Source organism: Eublepharis macularius, chromosome 5 (assembly GCF_028583425.1).
Source record: "Eublepharis macularius isolate TG4126 chromosome 5, MPM_Emac_v1.0, whole genome shotgun sequence".
NCBI classification, from domain to species: domain Eukaryota; kingdom Metazoa; phylum Chordata; class Lepidosauria; order Squamata; family Eublepharidae; genus Eublepharis; species Eublepharis macularius.
Genome location: NC_072794.1, coordinates 68,779,919 through 68,793,942, shown reverse-complemented (window position 1 = coordinate 68,793,942; position 14,024 = coordinate 68,779,919). Strand labels below are relative to the sequence as shown.

The window sequence follows — 14,024 nt, the reverse complement described above, 5'->3', positions numbered from 1 at the left end:
TTACTTCTGAGCTCAATTTAAGATGTTAGTTCTTAGGGTTAAAGTTATCCATGACCTACATATCTAAAGGATAATACCCCCTTGCCTGGACCTGTGTGTGAATTACACTTCTTTGCTCATCATCTACCAATGCAACCCAATCTTAGGGCTGTGAGTTCTTACTCTGTTTGTGGTCTTTCCTTGGTCCACAGCCCTCATTTTTTCCAAACAATTTATGGAGGTATTTTGACAGGCAGTTTCATGGTGAATTGTCAGGAAGACATGCAAGGCTATCCTCTTTTAGAGTCTACTGTTGGGATTGTTGAGGAGGAGCATATGAATGTTAAATGAAATGAAGGAATGATTGTACTGGTGGTTGGCAGTAATTATAGTGATGTACAGTGGTTTTATTGTGTATCTGCAATATTGATATCTGTCTGGAGGCCTTGACACTCAGAAAAAAGTGGGGTAGAAATAAATAAGTGGACATCAGATTACAACCTTGTTAACTGATGGTAACAAGGGTCTGCCTGGAAGCAAATGAGAATACAGCACAGTCCTAAAGAAGAATAAACACAAAATACATCCTTTTGTATCTAAAGCTTTATTAGAACAAACCCCAAGAGCTGTAAAACAATTAACAATCATGTTAACTATTAAATACTTTAGTTCTGAAAAGATATTTTTAACAATATGTTTCTAGTATTTCTGCACAGCAGAAGCAAAAAATATTTTAGAGCTCAGACAGCCATGTGCTCATGTTAATTTGATTTGGGCACAAGAGAAAGAAAAACCAAACAGGTTTAAACATCACATTTAAAATAGAAATGTGATCACAGGGAGAAACTGACAAGTTTTCGTTAGTTTGCTCAATGCAAGTTACCAGTACATATTTGGGATGCCAATAGACTCTTTTTACATTGACTGCATTAGTGATCCGTATTAGTGCTGTTAGTAATACATCTCAAAACTATGAAATACCATTATGTCCTCAGTTTTATTACTGTGAAGTGCAAATTATCAATAGTTTGTAAGGGAAGTAATAATCTGGTTCAAAAGTTAGAAAAGTGAGTCATTTTATAAAATAACATCTCTTCCTAATAGTAAATAAACAAGTCTTCAAAACAAAACACCCACTTTACGATGGTTAACAAAGCAACAGTTTACACTGCTTCAAATATGCACCTTCTTGGTTTCCCCTTCTTCTAACATAAACAGCAAAAGCTTAGTCCTATTAACTCACACAGGAGCCAGACCAGTCCCTTTCAGATTGGTTAACCAACATATCCTGTTCTGTACTGGTGCAAATCCTTGTACAGGGACCCTAAAATTAAGCTACGGTCCACTTTAACCAAGCCTCCTCTCAGTTCTGTAATCTTAAGCACACTTTCTTGGACACAAGATCCACTGAAATCAGTGAGATTTATTGACAAGTAAAGGTGTTTGGGACTGCGGTATGAGGCTGCAGCTTGAAAGCATTTTCTCATTGAGTAGCCTAATTAACTTCAGTGGGATATCACTGGAAACTAATCTGAAAAAAGTATTTCAAAATTTGCAACCTGATTTGCCTAGCCCCTTGCTTTGGGCCCAATAGAGAGAAGCACCTTTTGATCATACCTACAACACTCTTGGCATACCACTATTGTTATTAGTTCCAGTTAGGAATATTTACACACCACATTAGTAATTTACTGTGGTTAGTAACTCTGATTGTGGTATATGCAAAGGTGTTTCCATGAAAAAAGTTTCCCTATGTTATGGAACAGCGGTACTAGAGCTAAGTCACCACCCAGGTTGTAACATTTATTTCTGTCCCTGCAGAATAGCTTTATCATCTGTGCAAACAGAAAATAAATATCCTGCAAACATTTTACAAGATTATTAAGTAGAAACACCAGTTCTATGGCTAGATCTTAGGGTAGGTACCAACTGAACTGCTAATTTAGCTGCATTTTCAATAGAAATTTGCTCTGCAGGAATTTGCAGGTCAAACTTTTCAGTTCATACAAATTAAAATTATCTGCTAATGTGTGGCTGATCAAGACACTGTTAAATCTGGCTGAAAAGATGACAACACTTCTAGTCTCTTGGTTTAATCACAGCTTTTTGTGAAGTACTAAAAGAAAACGAGGTACCACTTTGTTCAGAATTTTGCATATCTTTTCCCATATGTGGATTGCACCCCTTTTTTACATGGAACAGAATGAACTGTGAACAGGATAACTTCAAGGCTTTGGGAGAGGGGAATGGATGTATGGAAGCAGCACATCAGAGCCCTACTTCAACCTATATAAACAGTCTCCCTAAAATGAGAATTTTATGACCTAGGCCTTGTTTTTTTAAAAGAGTTCCTTGTACCATAAATTAATCACAGATAAAGCTAAACACACAAAACCCAAGCATTCTTAACAATGCTACAAAGCGTATCATTCGCTACTGCTTTCTTTTTCAAGCACACGACAATAGAACATTAGGAAATGGTAGATACAGAAAGTAATTTGCACAGGGGCAAATAACTGATTTTATACCCACATGTTTCAAGTAAAGAAAGAGTTTTATTTTTTTTACCAAGTAAGGGTTGCTTTGTGGTTCAAATGGTGCTTGTAAACTTTAAATCATAAACTAGTTAATACCAATAGCCAGTAAGGCACTTGATCACAGAGCACACAGCTATACAGGTGAAAAGACTGACGAGACTATCAACAGACTCAAGAGACATTTATGTATTCTATGACATTTGGACAGGGATAGTAACCAATTTTCTTTTTCAAGAAACCCTCACGTGTTTTCTGAAATTTGTTCTAGACTTGCAATAGCAAAACATTTCACATCTTATATTTTAAAAAATAAAAAGCCAGCATGTTCAATATTCCTTCACTCCAAAATGACCAAGCAACAAGAATTAAAGTAAAAAAGAAAAAGAAAATCTCAGTATAAAAAATGCTCCCTTTTTTGCTGAATTTTTTAAAAAACAATATCATTAAAATTTTTGATGGCTTCACATGTACAATAGCTTTGGTATAAAACATGCGCAAATAAAAGCCGACAAACACTATATTGAAGAAACGATGCATTGAACCGAACGCAGTTGTGTGGTTAAGACAGTGGGCATTCGCTACTGTCTCTTGGCTGGCATGTTCTGCTTGTTCAGAATCCTCAGCAGAGATTTACTCATGCAATAAGGCCTTTCAGCAGAGCCATCATAACTTTCCAAATCTTCCAATAGGAGGAAGAATTGGCAGAAAGCAAATGATCAAATCCACACAGTATGAGAGCAATCCTGCCACCTTCTGGCCCTTTTCTACACGACAGCCTCAGTATATTTTTAATAATGGATGTTTTGGCATTTACTATACTGTAAACACAGCTATAATAATATAATCAGCCCTTTGTCAATGTTTGGGCCAGACGCTGCACCAGTTCATCCAAAGAGACATTTGTCTTACCAGTGGCTTGAATGGATGCAGTATCAAAGCCTATTTAAAATTTATTAACTCGCCATAAAATGATTCGTCCCATACTCGACTTCTAAAGCGACAAAGTGCATTTTATTAAGCTTTAGCTTTATGTTAAAGCACATTATGCATAAAACCAACATTTATATTAAACAGCAGAATTTTGGCCCAAGGATTAAGAAACACAATCAAGTTTAATTTGTTTTTCAAAAATAAATTATTACTTAGTTTGCACATTAATGCTCATTTCTGAGAAAGATATTCAGGATTTTTGCTTTTCTACCAAGTTTACTCTTTCAATAATTTATTGTATGATGAACAAACTGCCAAATTTCAGTGCTATTGCTTTGCATTTTCACAGTTCAATTGCTCAATTAATTTAATAAAATGGCTATAGAATGTTCTCTTCAAAAACATTTGTCAGAGACACTTCACATGGATCCTAAACTTTACTGCTAGTGGTGTCTGCATAATGTTATGTTTTGGGATATATTCCTGGCACAGCTGCTCATACATCCAATCTGAAATATTTGTATGTTGGTGCATCAAATCATCATCATACTGCAATTCTACTCTATTGAAATCATGTGATCACTGATATCAAAAGAAGCTAGATTGCCTGAAGGCCAAAATCCAGCATAATTAGGTACATTTATGTCTGAGAGTTTACCTAAACTCTGTGCTGGATTGACTCCTACAGGCACAATCCAGAAAGAGAGATCTGCATGCATAAAAAAACTTATGTATTCCTGGCGAATGCATATTGACACTTATTTAAGCCCTATTGGTGTGATTTATTTATTATTATTTTTTATTTATGCCATTTATTGTCTGCCTTTCTCATTGAGACTCAAGGCAGATTACACAGTTTGAGTCAATACAATCAATATCAAGGACATTTTGATATACATGTAATTTGTATATATGTGCAATTTTGCAAGATTTAAAGGGAAAGATTTAACAATGTTAACAACAACAACAACAACAACAACATTTGATTTATATACCGCCCTTCAGGATGACTTAACACCCACTCAGAGCGGTTTACAAAGTATGTCACTATTATCCCCACAAGAACAAACACCCTGTGAGTTGGGTAGGGCTGAGAGAGCTCCTAGAAGCTGCGACTGACCCAAGGTCACCCAGCTGGCTTCCAGTGGAGGAGTGGGGAATCAAACCCGGTTCTCCAGATTATCGTCCTGTGCTCTTAACCACTACACCAAACTGGCTCCCAGTTTGGTGTAGTGGTTAAGTTTCTCTCAGTTTGGTGTAGTGTTGAGCATAAGCACATTACATGACTTATATATTAAACAACATGGGAACTACCCAGTAGGATATTTATAGCAAAAGTAGTGAAGTTTATGGTACTGTTTACAGGAATAGTAGTGAAGACTGTGGACCCTCCTTATTCCTTTACTGATGGATCTCTTGAGACCACTTCCTTACCCTACAGCCCTCCCATCTGAGCAAAAAGCCTTCTTCAGTTTTGCATCATTTACGGAACGCCAGGAGAGTGGGAGATTTCCTAACCTCCTCAGGTGGACTATTCTGTAAAGTGGAGCCACTAGAGAATGCTAATGTGCAGAGGATGTGAATCTGCTTCCAGAGTTAACAGCTGACACCTCAAGCTGAACTGGTGTATTTTGGACTTTTCAAAGAATGGTAAAGGGTAGCATTACTATTATTTGTAGCATGTTGTGTATTCAATTAAGATATTAACCCAGTTTGTTACGAAAAAACTCTTGGCTTGAAACCTACAAATTGAATGATAGTTTGTATTGTTTCTACTGTGTCAGCTTATTAAATGCTTCAACTACATTCACCTGATGAGAACATGCATCTTGAAATACGCATTTTTTTTTACTGCATACCAAACTATAAAATATATTTGGGGTAAAGTTTTCTCAAATACCCCAGAATACAAAACACTCTAACTCAAATTTAAGCAGATATATTCTACTTATTTCCATGAAAGTGTTTGTAAAATTGCAATCAAAGAGTACAAAAATCCACCAGACTTTGTGCTAGCCTTCTTGAAGGCTGCCCAGCAGATGAATTCTTACCCTACAGCCAGAGACAGCATTAAGACAGTGCCATTTTATTCCACTAAAAAACTACAGCTGTGTCATGTTCTAACTATTCACCTGAGTTACATTTTTGGGAAGTTCCAATGGGGGGATTTTGAGCTCTACATGCTAAAAGAATTGTCTTTCTGCTTTTTTTTAAAAAAAAGTAGCCCAAATAGTCATTTTTCAATCCAAATTCTCAATCTTCTGTCCACAAATGTAGCCAGTTCTATCTTAATGTATCACAGTGTTCACAGGGTAATGAAAATCAGAATATATTCTCACTTCAAAAGCCTCCTATTATCAGGAACAAAAGAACAGTAGGTAACGCTATCCAGCAGAGAAGTGCAATTTTGGAAAAAGTATGTTACATTGGAGCAAACCTTAGCTAGAGAGGATGTTTTCTAAGATTTTGTTCCCTGATTAGCTTTCATCAACAAGCACACATAGTAAAATAGATTTGGCATTCATGTATTGGGGCTACTATGATGTCTTCCCATGCATTTATAATCTGCACAGTTAATGCTTTCCCGTTATGGTTACAAAATATCATGAACTTATTGGTCCTTTGCCTTACAAAGCTGATAATGGAACGTGGTTATGTGAATAGGTCTCTGATCTCAGTAGTTATTCAAAATAAGTCCCACTGAGTTTAAGCAAGTGACTTAGGACAGTGGCCATAACACAATGGAATGAATCCTTGGAATGATTTTTCCTACTTCTTCTTTCCTAATGTAGGTATTGCTGGCACTTATGGGACTCACATGTAAAAAAGCTAATAGACATTAAGAGTCCTTCCTTATTTTTATTTATATCCTGCTTTTCAACCCAATGGGGGCCCAAAGTGGCTCACCACATGATTCTCCTCTCCTCTATATTATCCACATAACCACCACCCTTAGCTTAGGATGAGAGTCTTCAGGCCCCAAGTCACCAAATGAGCTTCCATGGCAGAGCAGGGATTCAAACTCAGGTTTCCCAGATCCCAGTTTGACATTCTTATCCCTATGGTACACTTTGCTTTGTCAAGCTTTCTTCACCAAGCTAGTACAATCTGCAACAGAGAAGTAGAAGAAAAGTTGCTGATTCCTCCTAGTTACTGCAACACCAGTGCCACGTGGATTTTCATCCACAGGGTACCATAACCCACAGAAATGCCTTTTCTAGGGTCACAGAAAAATGAGAATGCAAAGGCAAGGAAAGCCTTCTCCTCATGCTGCTACAGGATACAATCTACTGTTCTGTGGCATTTACAAACAGTATGGCATTCTTATGACTGGAATGTTTAAAATAGTGAAAACTGAATTTGTTATTATGAACCAGGTTCAAACAGATTTGCTATGTGGAACATTAAATTTAGTATCTAGCCAGTGTGAGTTTGTACCAAACACACATTATGCAGATTTGATATAGCATCAGATTAAAAACAGAAACTCTTGTCTTTTTTTCTGCAGGTAAAAAGGACCTCCCTAAACTGATATCTCTGGCACAGCACTCTTCTTAAATGGTTTATCATTAAAAACACAATTTCAACAATTAGCAGAACTCTTTTCATTACCTTCTTTGAGCTGAACCAGTATGATACTAATGCCTTTTTCTGCAATAGAGGTGGCTGTCATAATGTACCCTTCTTCAAAGGGAATCAGTAATACGTTTTAATCACAGTTTTAAACAGCTATCAGCTAGCATGTATAGTAAAAATACAGCCATAGCACCATAATTACAAATTTAGACTATCTGCTGGTTATTTATAGTTTTGATATTTTTTATGGCTAATTAGGATACACCGTAGTGTTTTCAAAAAATGCCTGAATATCCTTTACAAATATACACCTATAAAAAGTTATCAAAATGGCTGTCATTTCAAACAGCAAAATCTTGAGTTAGAAAAGTTATTAAAACACTAAGAGCTAAAGATAAAAAATGCTTCACATGTACATTTCTCATAGGCACTCTATAAAAACTATGCGGCCTTGTTTCACAGCTGTTAAAGATTTAGTTTAAATTTGCCCATTTGTTCATTTTTATGATAGTACAAAGAAAAAACCTCTGATCATTCATTAGCCAGAAGCTTACTTTACATTTTTTTAAAAAAAAAATTGTCTCAATTATATGCATCTTGTTCTCCTCCCTTCCTTGAAACTGACACCATTGCCATATTCATGAATATTCTTTTAACATTATCCCAATAACTTCTTAGGACTCAGTTCCTTCTTTCCCAGAATCCGGTGAAGACTGGCTGACATGTAGTAGGGCTTTGCTGTAGATCCGTCATTCCTTTCCAAGTCTTCACCTGAACATGAAGTGGCCAAAAGGAGATAATGCAACAGGCAGCCAAAAACAGATCAAATCAAAGAAGAGGGATTTAAAGAGAGGGAAATATCAGAAATCCTGTTACAACAGAACTGAGCTTTAGCATTAACTCTTTGAAAGATGCCACAAAAGCACAAGTGTCACTCTTTTCATATCGCCACAAGATGTATCACATCCATGTTGTGATTTAATTCCTCTGCTCATGCAACATGCTAAAAGCAATTATTCTTCTGCTTAGTAGCAAAGCTAGATTTTCTACTGAAGCCCCTTAAATATGATGGTTAGTTCTCCGTGAAGCTAATTTTTTGGAAGCCTTAACAAAAGTCATAACAGCAGCCACTGGACACAAACACAATATTGTATTCCTATGGCTATTCTATGCTGCCTGAAGGCCACCATTCTTACTTCTTTTTTTGGACTGCTTTTTAATTTTGCCTGAAGAGGTCAGACTGGCTAATATCTCAAAGTATTGCTTGGGAAAATGGAGGGCATTTTACTAATTTTCTAAGAAAATCTTCTGGCTGAGTCTGTGTGAGGGTTATGCCTGGCCAGCAAGTTAATTTCAGCTGTGAAAAACGCCTTCTTCCCTCCGTGAAAAGTACCTTCTGCCCTCTTCATTTAGCACAGTAACCTTGACACTAGATTATTGTAATGAGTTCTACATGGAACTGCTGCTATAGTATAGTACAGTTCAGCTGCTATAGTACAGTTCAACCTGAATACTATCAGAAGCTAGGAGGATTATACATATTACACCTATTCTACAGGCTTTCCATAGGTTACCAATTAGTCTCTAAATTCAGTTTTGGGTGCTAGTTAATATTTATGAAAGGACATCACGGTCACCCAACTCAATGAGAACATACAGGAGATATTCTCAGTGGCTTCTGCATTTCAAAGTTTACACAGATGCTCCCCCAACTTTATTCTACAGTTTTGATTGTCTGAAAAAAGGCCTGTGGAAATTAAAGTTGTTTAAACTTGAAGATAACAGTTTGCATCTAACAAATGCAACATCTAGATTTATTGCTGTTTAACTGTATTGCTATAAAAATCATCCCTGGTACTTGTGGCAATCCATTCAGCTATCCCACATACTGATGGCTACAACTACCATGGGCAGGACATTCTCCTGTGCTGGTTTCTATATAACCAAAGTATACCAGAAGGAAGAGCAGGAGTTGTACAATCCACAAAACTAGCATCTGACGAGGAATGTTAGACAGCCTTGCTATTAACATGATATTTTGTTACCCTTGGTGAATGTATGTATTGACCATTTACTTTTCAACTGTAGAAAAAGCCAATTGCATAAAAAATGGCAATTGACTATGCAATTAACTATGCAATTGACTATGCAAAGCATTTTGGATGGCTCTTTGCTGCCTTTGTCCCAGACTAGCAAGCAGAGGAGAAAAACACACTGGAAAGACATATTGCAGGGCTATGGACGTCTTAAGGTGAATGGGCAGTTAAAGAAATGATAACTGTGTGCATATAATATTTGTAGGCTATATAGAATGTTAATGTGTTAATTACTTTGGATATGGTTCTCTGTTGGTAGTTCTACTGTGCCTAGGCTAGTGTGATATGGGTTGGGGGAGCTCTCCTATACAAGGAAGTATGGTGGTGGGAGTAGGGTCGGGCGTATAAGGAAATAAGTTCTCTCTCAACCTAGTACACTTAATGATTTTATCAGTTATACCATCATGATTAAAAGCGTGGCTGCTCAACAACATATTTGTCCAGCCAAAGAGCTGATCTGGCATGCATTACTGAGACTTAACAGGGCAAAAAAAGAGGAGAGCAGATCTCTCTTCTTACAGCAACTTTTATCCTGCTACTTATTTTGTTGGCTTTAGTTATTTTATAACACAGAATCATAGGGCTGAAAAAGACCTCTAGGGTTATCTAGCCCAACTCCATGCACAATGCAGGACATTCACAACCCCGCCCCCCAGTGACCCTTATTTCATGCCCAGAAGATGTCAAAACATCAGCAGGATCCCTAGCCAAACTGGCCTGGGGAAAATTGCTACCTGACCCCAAGGTGGAAATCAGTGTTACCCTGGGCATGTAAGAAGGGGCCACGAGAACTAAGCACTGATGTAACCCTTCCTGCCCTCCCTCTCATGATCTGCCTAGGTTCACAGAATAAGCATTGCTGTCAGATGGCCATCTAGCCTACAATAATGTTTGTATTCTGAATTTTCTATTTGTATGCTGCTTTGAGCATTTTTGAGAATATGGTTAATATTTTGACTAGAAGGTGAGTTCTTATTCAAATGATATGGCCGAACTCCAGATGATCTGTGGGCTAGTTTTAACTATAGTGATCCTCAAACCACATACCCTCAAACATATTTTCATACTTGTTATAGCAACATCAATTTGAGGACTGAGTATTAATGATCTTATTTTATAATTCCTAGATATTGTCAGGAACCTTGAGTATCTGTCTGAGACAGAAAGGTGGCATAAAAATTAAGTAACCAAATTAACAATGAAAAACATATTCTTAGGATAAACCATGGTACACCCTGGCTCAGTTTAAACAGAGATTAACACATGAACGAGGACTAAGAAATACTTCCTTTGTGAAAGTATATTAAACTTTCAGCTTTCTTAATGAGGAATATAGTCTTGGCAGGTGAAACATGGTATTTTAAATGAAGGCAACATTGTTGGGGCTACTAAAACGGCAACAATATTATTGGCAACAAAGTACAGCATCTAAATTCATCTAGCTTCAATGTCCTTGTACAACTATTGAATACAGAGAAGCCAGTTAGTACTTAATATGACATAGGTATTCCCGCAAGAGCCAACAGTGAACATTCATTAGCTGAACCAATGAATCCACATCTGAGGCTGATGGACTTCAGAATACTCTGTGCAATGAAGGCCATGACTGTGCAACAACAGAAGCAGCAAAGGCCCTTTTCTACTACAGGTACATGAATTCTGTTAGGAAACTGACCAAGCAGCTCTTTAGCTGCATGTCACCAGCAGAGCAACTAAGAGCTGATATACTTACAAAAGCAGAGGAAGAGCGTGTCAACACACATTGCATAGACACTGAAGAATCCATGTGCAACTAGGTAAGAGCCTATAATGACAGTCTGAAAGCAAGGAGAACACACATGGTGATTTATACACTTTCATAAAGATAGTACATAAAGGTCATTATTTCAAGGCATGGGAAAACTTAGCTCCTGAAGACTCACTCAAGCTCTGCTCTGAACATTTTGTAGAATTGCTATGTTCCCACCATTCTCATTGCACTGACATGTTCCTTTAACCAGTTAAAGTGGATGACCAATTACTATCTGCTCTAGGTTTGTTTGTGCTCTCTCTCTTTGAATGACTTAGCAACTGAAATCAAGGATAATGAGGTAGAGTGCAGGAAAGGAACCACAGGAATGGAAAGCAACACGTGTCACTAGGAAAATTCAAGTTCTTTATTCATGAGAGCTGTAGAAATAGCATCCTGCCACTTCTTTGTTTCTACAGGAGAATCTCACAAGTCTCAGTTCAAAGATAATAGCAGGTGTCTAGTCCCCCATGTGACAGAAGCAGCTTGCTACTATACAGACTTGGCAGGGGGAGTGCTTGGGAGATAGCCATGCTGCTGTCTGTTTTTTGTAAAAGGTCAGGTGACGTGGTCTCCAGTACATAAAGGGGACTCACATAGGAACTGGCACTGACCAGATCTCAAACAAGTCAAGAGAAACCCTTGGTTATCTTCAGCTTTATAGCCAGTCCAGGAAAATCTAAAGATTACCTGTCAAGAGATGAAACTGACCAAGGATTTATTTGGAGCAAGTCTATGTTAGCTCCAAAGGAAGCTGAGTACAAGATTACAAGGAGGCACAGGAGAAGCTGTGTGGGTTGCCTCCAGAAAGCTGGTCAGTAGATGTCCACGGCTTAGCCACATTCCAAACACCATGCAAGTTGCAATGGTCCAATAACTTGGGAAATACGTTTTCCTCAGCAACACTATGTTATATGATCTGAGTCATGAGAAAATACAATAATAGGAGGGTATATATCTAGATCCCATTCAACCATTAGCAGAATAAGCACCATCTAGAAACCTCATTTAGAAATGTACACATCTGAAACTCGGATTTTTATTTTGAATGCAGAGATCATATTAGATACATCATGTTTAATTCAGGATGATACTCAGGGGAACTTTCTCAGTTAGGTTAATATATTTTTAAATAAGATTAATCAATAGAATTTTGCATTTACATGTTATACAAAAGCCATACCAAGCACAAGGTTTCTGCCAGCCAGCAACATGGCTCATTATTTGGAAACTGCTGCTTAAAAGTTTAAAACAAAACCAAATATTTGACATATCAGTATTTCTGCCTAAATGAAATGGACAGCCTACACTGACCTTGTAGCCTCGTTTCTACAGCCAGCTATATACCCAGATCTGTACAAAATAAATGTTTTGTTTTCTGTTAGGAATTCTGGTGTGTGAGAACTAGCTCTGCATAATGCTTAAATTCTAGAAACTGCCCTTACCAAGAGAGGAACCCAATAATAATTCAGAGACGGTGCTTCTTGTGTGAATACTGGTATCCTACGTGTGAAGAAAAAGAAGGCTAGAACACCTATATGAGGAGAAAGGAAAGGCTATGAGATGTTGATGATTTAGTACCACATTTTGAAGAAAGTATCTCCCATAATATTTAAAGACATAACTTATGCAAGATGTTCTTGTAGATGAAAATACATGCAATCAAACATTCTCAATTATGAATACAACTACCTAGTTTCAGGCGGTATATATTTATTTATTTAGAGCATTTTAACCTGCCTTTCGCCAGAACAAGACTCAAGTTAGGTTTCAATGATCATAAAACAATATCGTTATCATAAAAAAGAAATAGCACCAAAAGACCTTCAAGACTACCTTACACAACTTGTGGAAGCTCAGTAATGGGGAAGCCTTCTTAGCTTCAGAAGGGCTATTCTATAGAAAGTAGCAGCCACCGAAAAAGCTCTAAATCTTGCAGTGGCTAACCTAACAGCAGTACAAGAAGAAATAATAAATGGGTTGGATTCAGTGGTAATTTCTGCTGACAGAAGGCTTGTTCATCAGTGGAACAGGACTTTCTCACTTCCCTGTCCCTCTGCAGCCCAGGGAACCCCCAGGGATGGCATAATGCCTGAGTAGGAGGTCTGTAGTAGAGGGGGGGAGGCGGAAATCAGTGTAAACTGCCCTCCTGGCTATTAGTGGAAATCTACCTCTGGATTCAACCCATGATGTGTTGACCAAAGGAGCAAAGCTGATGTATGTGGACCCTGGGCCAAGAAGGGCTTTAACCAGCACCTTGAATTGAAAGAAAAAAACAACCAGTGTAGAATTCTCAAAAATATATCTATCTCTCATTTGAATATGCATGATTTTCAGACAAGTGTCCTTAAAGAGTCCTTAAAATGTAACAAGAGAAGGAGTCCTCATAATGGAAGATAATTTGAACAAAATAGAAAACAAAGCAACAATCTTTAATCTAAATAGGATTTTCATAGCAACTGACATGAATTATTCGCCGTATTTGTACTGTGACAAAACTGATATTCATATTAATTATCTGGGAGTTATTAATTCAACAAGAGGATTTTAATCAATCATCTTATGTTATGAATTAGACTGGGTTTTATAAATAAAAATGATGATACAATTAAATGTAAGGGTAAAAATAGAAACAAGAAATAACAATAAACAATTCATTAAAAAACTCATTTTGCTTATCTCTTGGAGAACACATTTAACTATTTCCATATATTGGATTCAACATGTTCAATGATAAATTGAGATATTAATTCATGATAACATCTATGCTAAGCAGGAAGGGAAAGGATTGTAAATTAATTAGCTCAAGGGATCTGTCCTTAAGCACTAGGAAAACATTAATCAATTTCACTTTTTCAAGGTTTGCTTTTCAGGTAAATCTCATTTTCTTTCACAGAAAGAAAATAATATATATGTGATAACAGCAAACAATACATTAGAGATAGGACAATAAATTAAGTATTTCAAAATCACAGAGATAGAAATGTTCAGGACATACCATCAACTTAAAGAACATATACAAAAAGAGACATATTGGTGCAAGTCTATTCTGCAGGCACCAGCATGTTTTCTCTGATGCAAAGAGCATTCCATTGATGCAAGAGATTCTTCTACTTA

The 14,024-nt window shown here is 37.1% G+C and overlaps 1 protein-coding gene across 1 annotated transcript in view; it reads right to left on the bottom strand.

The window, feature by feature from the left end:
* Positions 1-603: 603 nt before the first annotated feature.
* SLC44A5 (solute carrier family 44 member 5) overlaps positions 604-14,024 on the bottom strand; it is a 322,515-nt gene continuing 309,094 nt past the window's right edge. The window contains exons 20-22 of the mRNA XM_054979634.1: positions 12,353-12,441; positions 10,851-10,935; positions 604-7,793 (exon numbers count right to left, since the gene is read on the bottom strand). Coding sequence (XP_054835609.1) covers positions 7,681-7,793; positions 10,851-10,935; positions 12,353-12,441 — 287 coding nt within the window. The 3' untranslated portion in view covers positions 604-7,680. The remainder of the gene's footprint in view (positions 7,794-10,850; positions 10,936-12,352; positions 12,442-14,024) is intronic.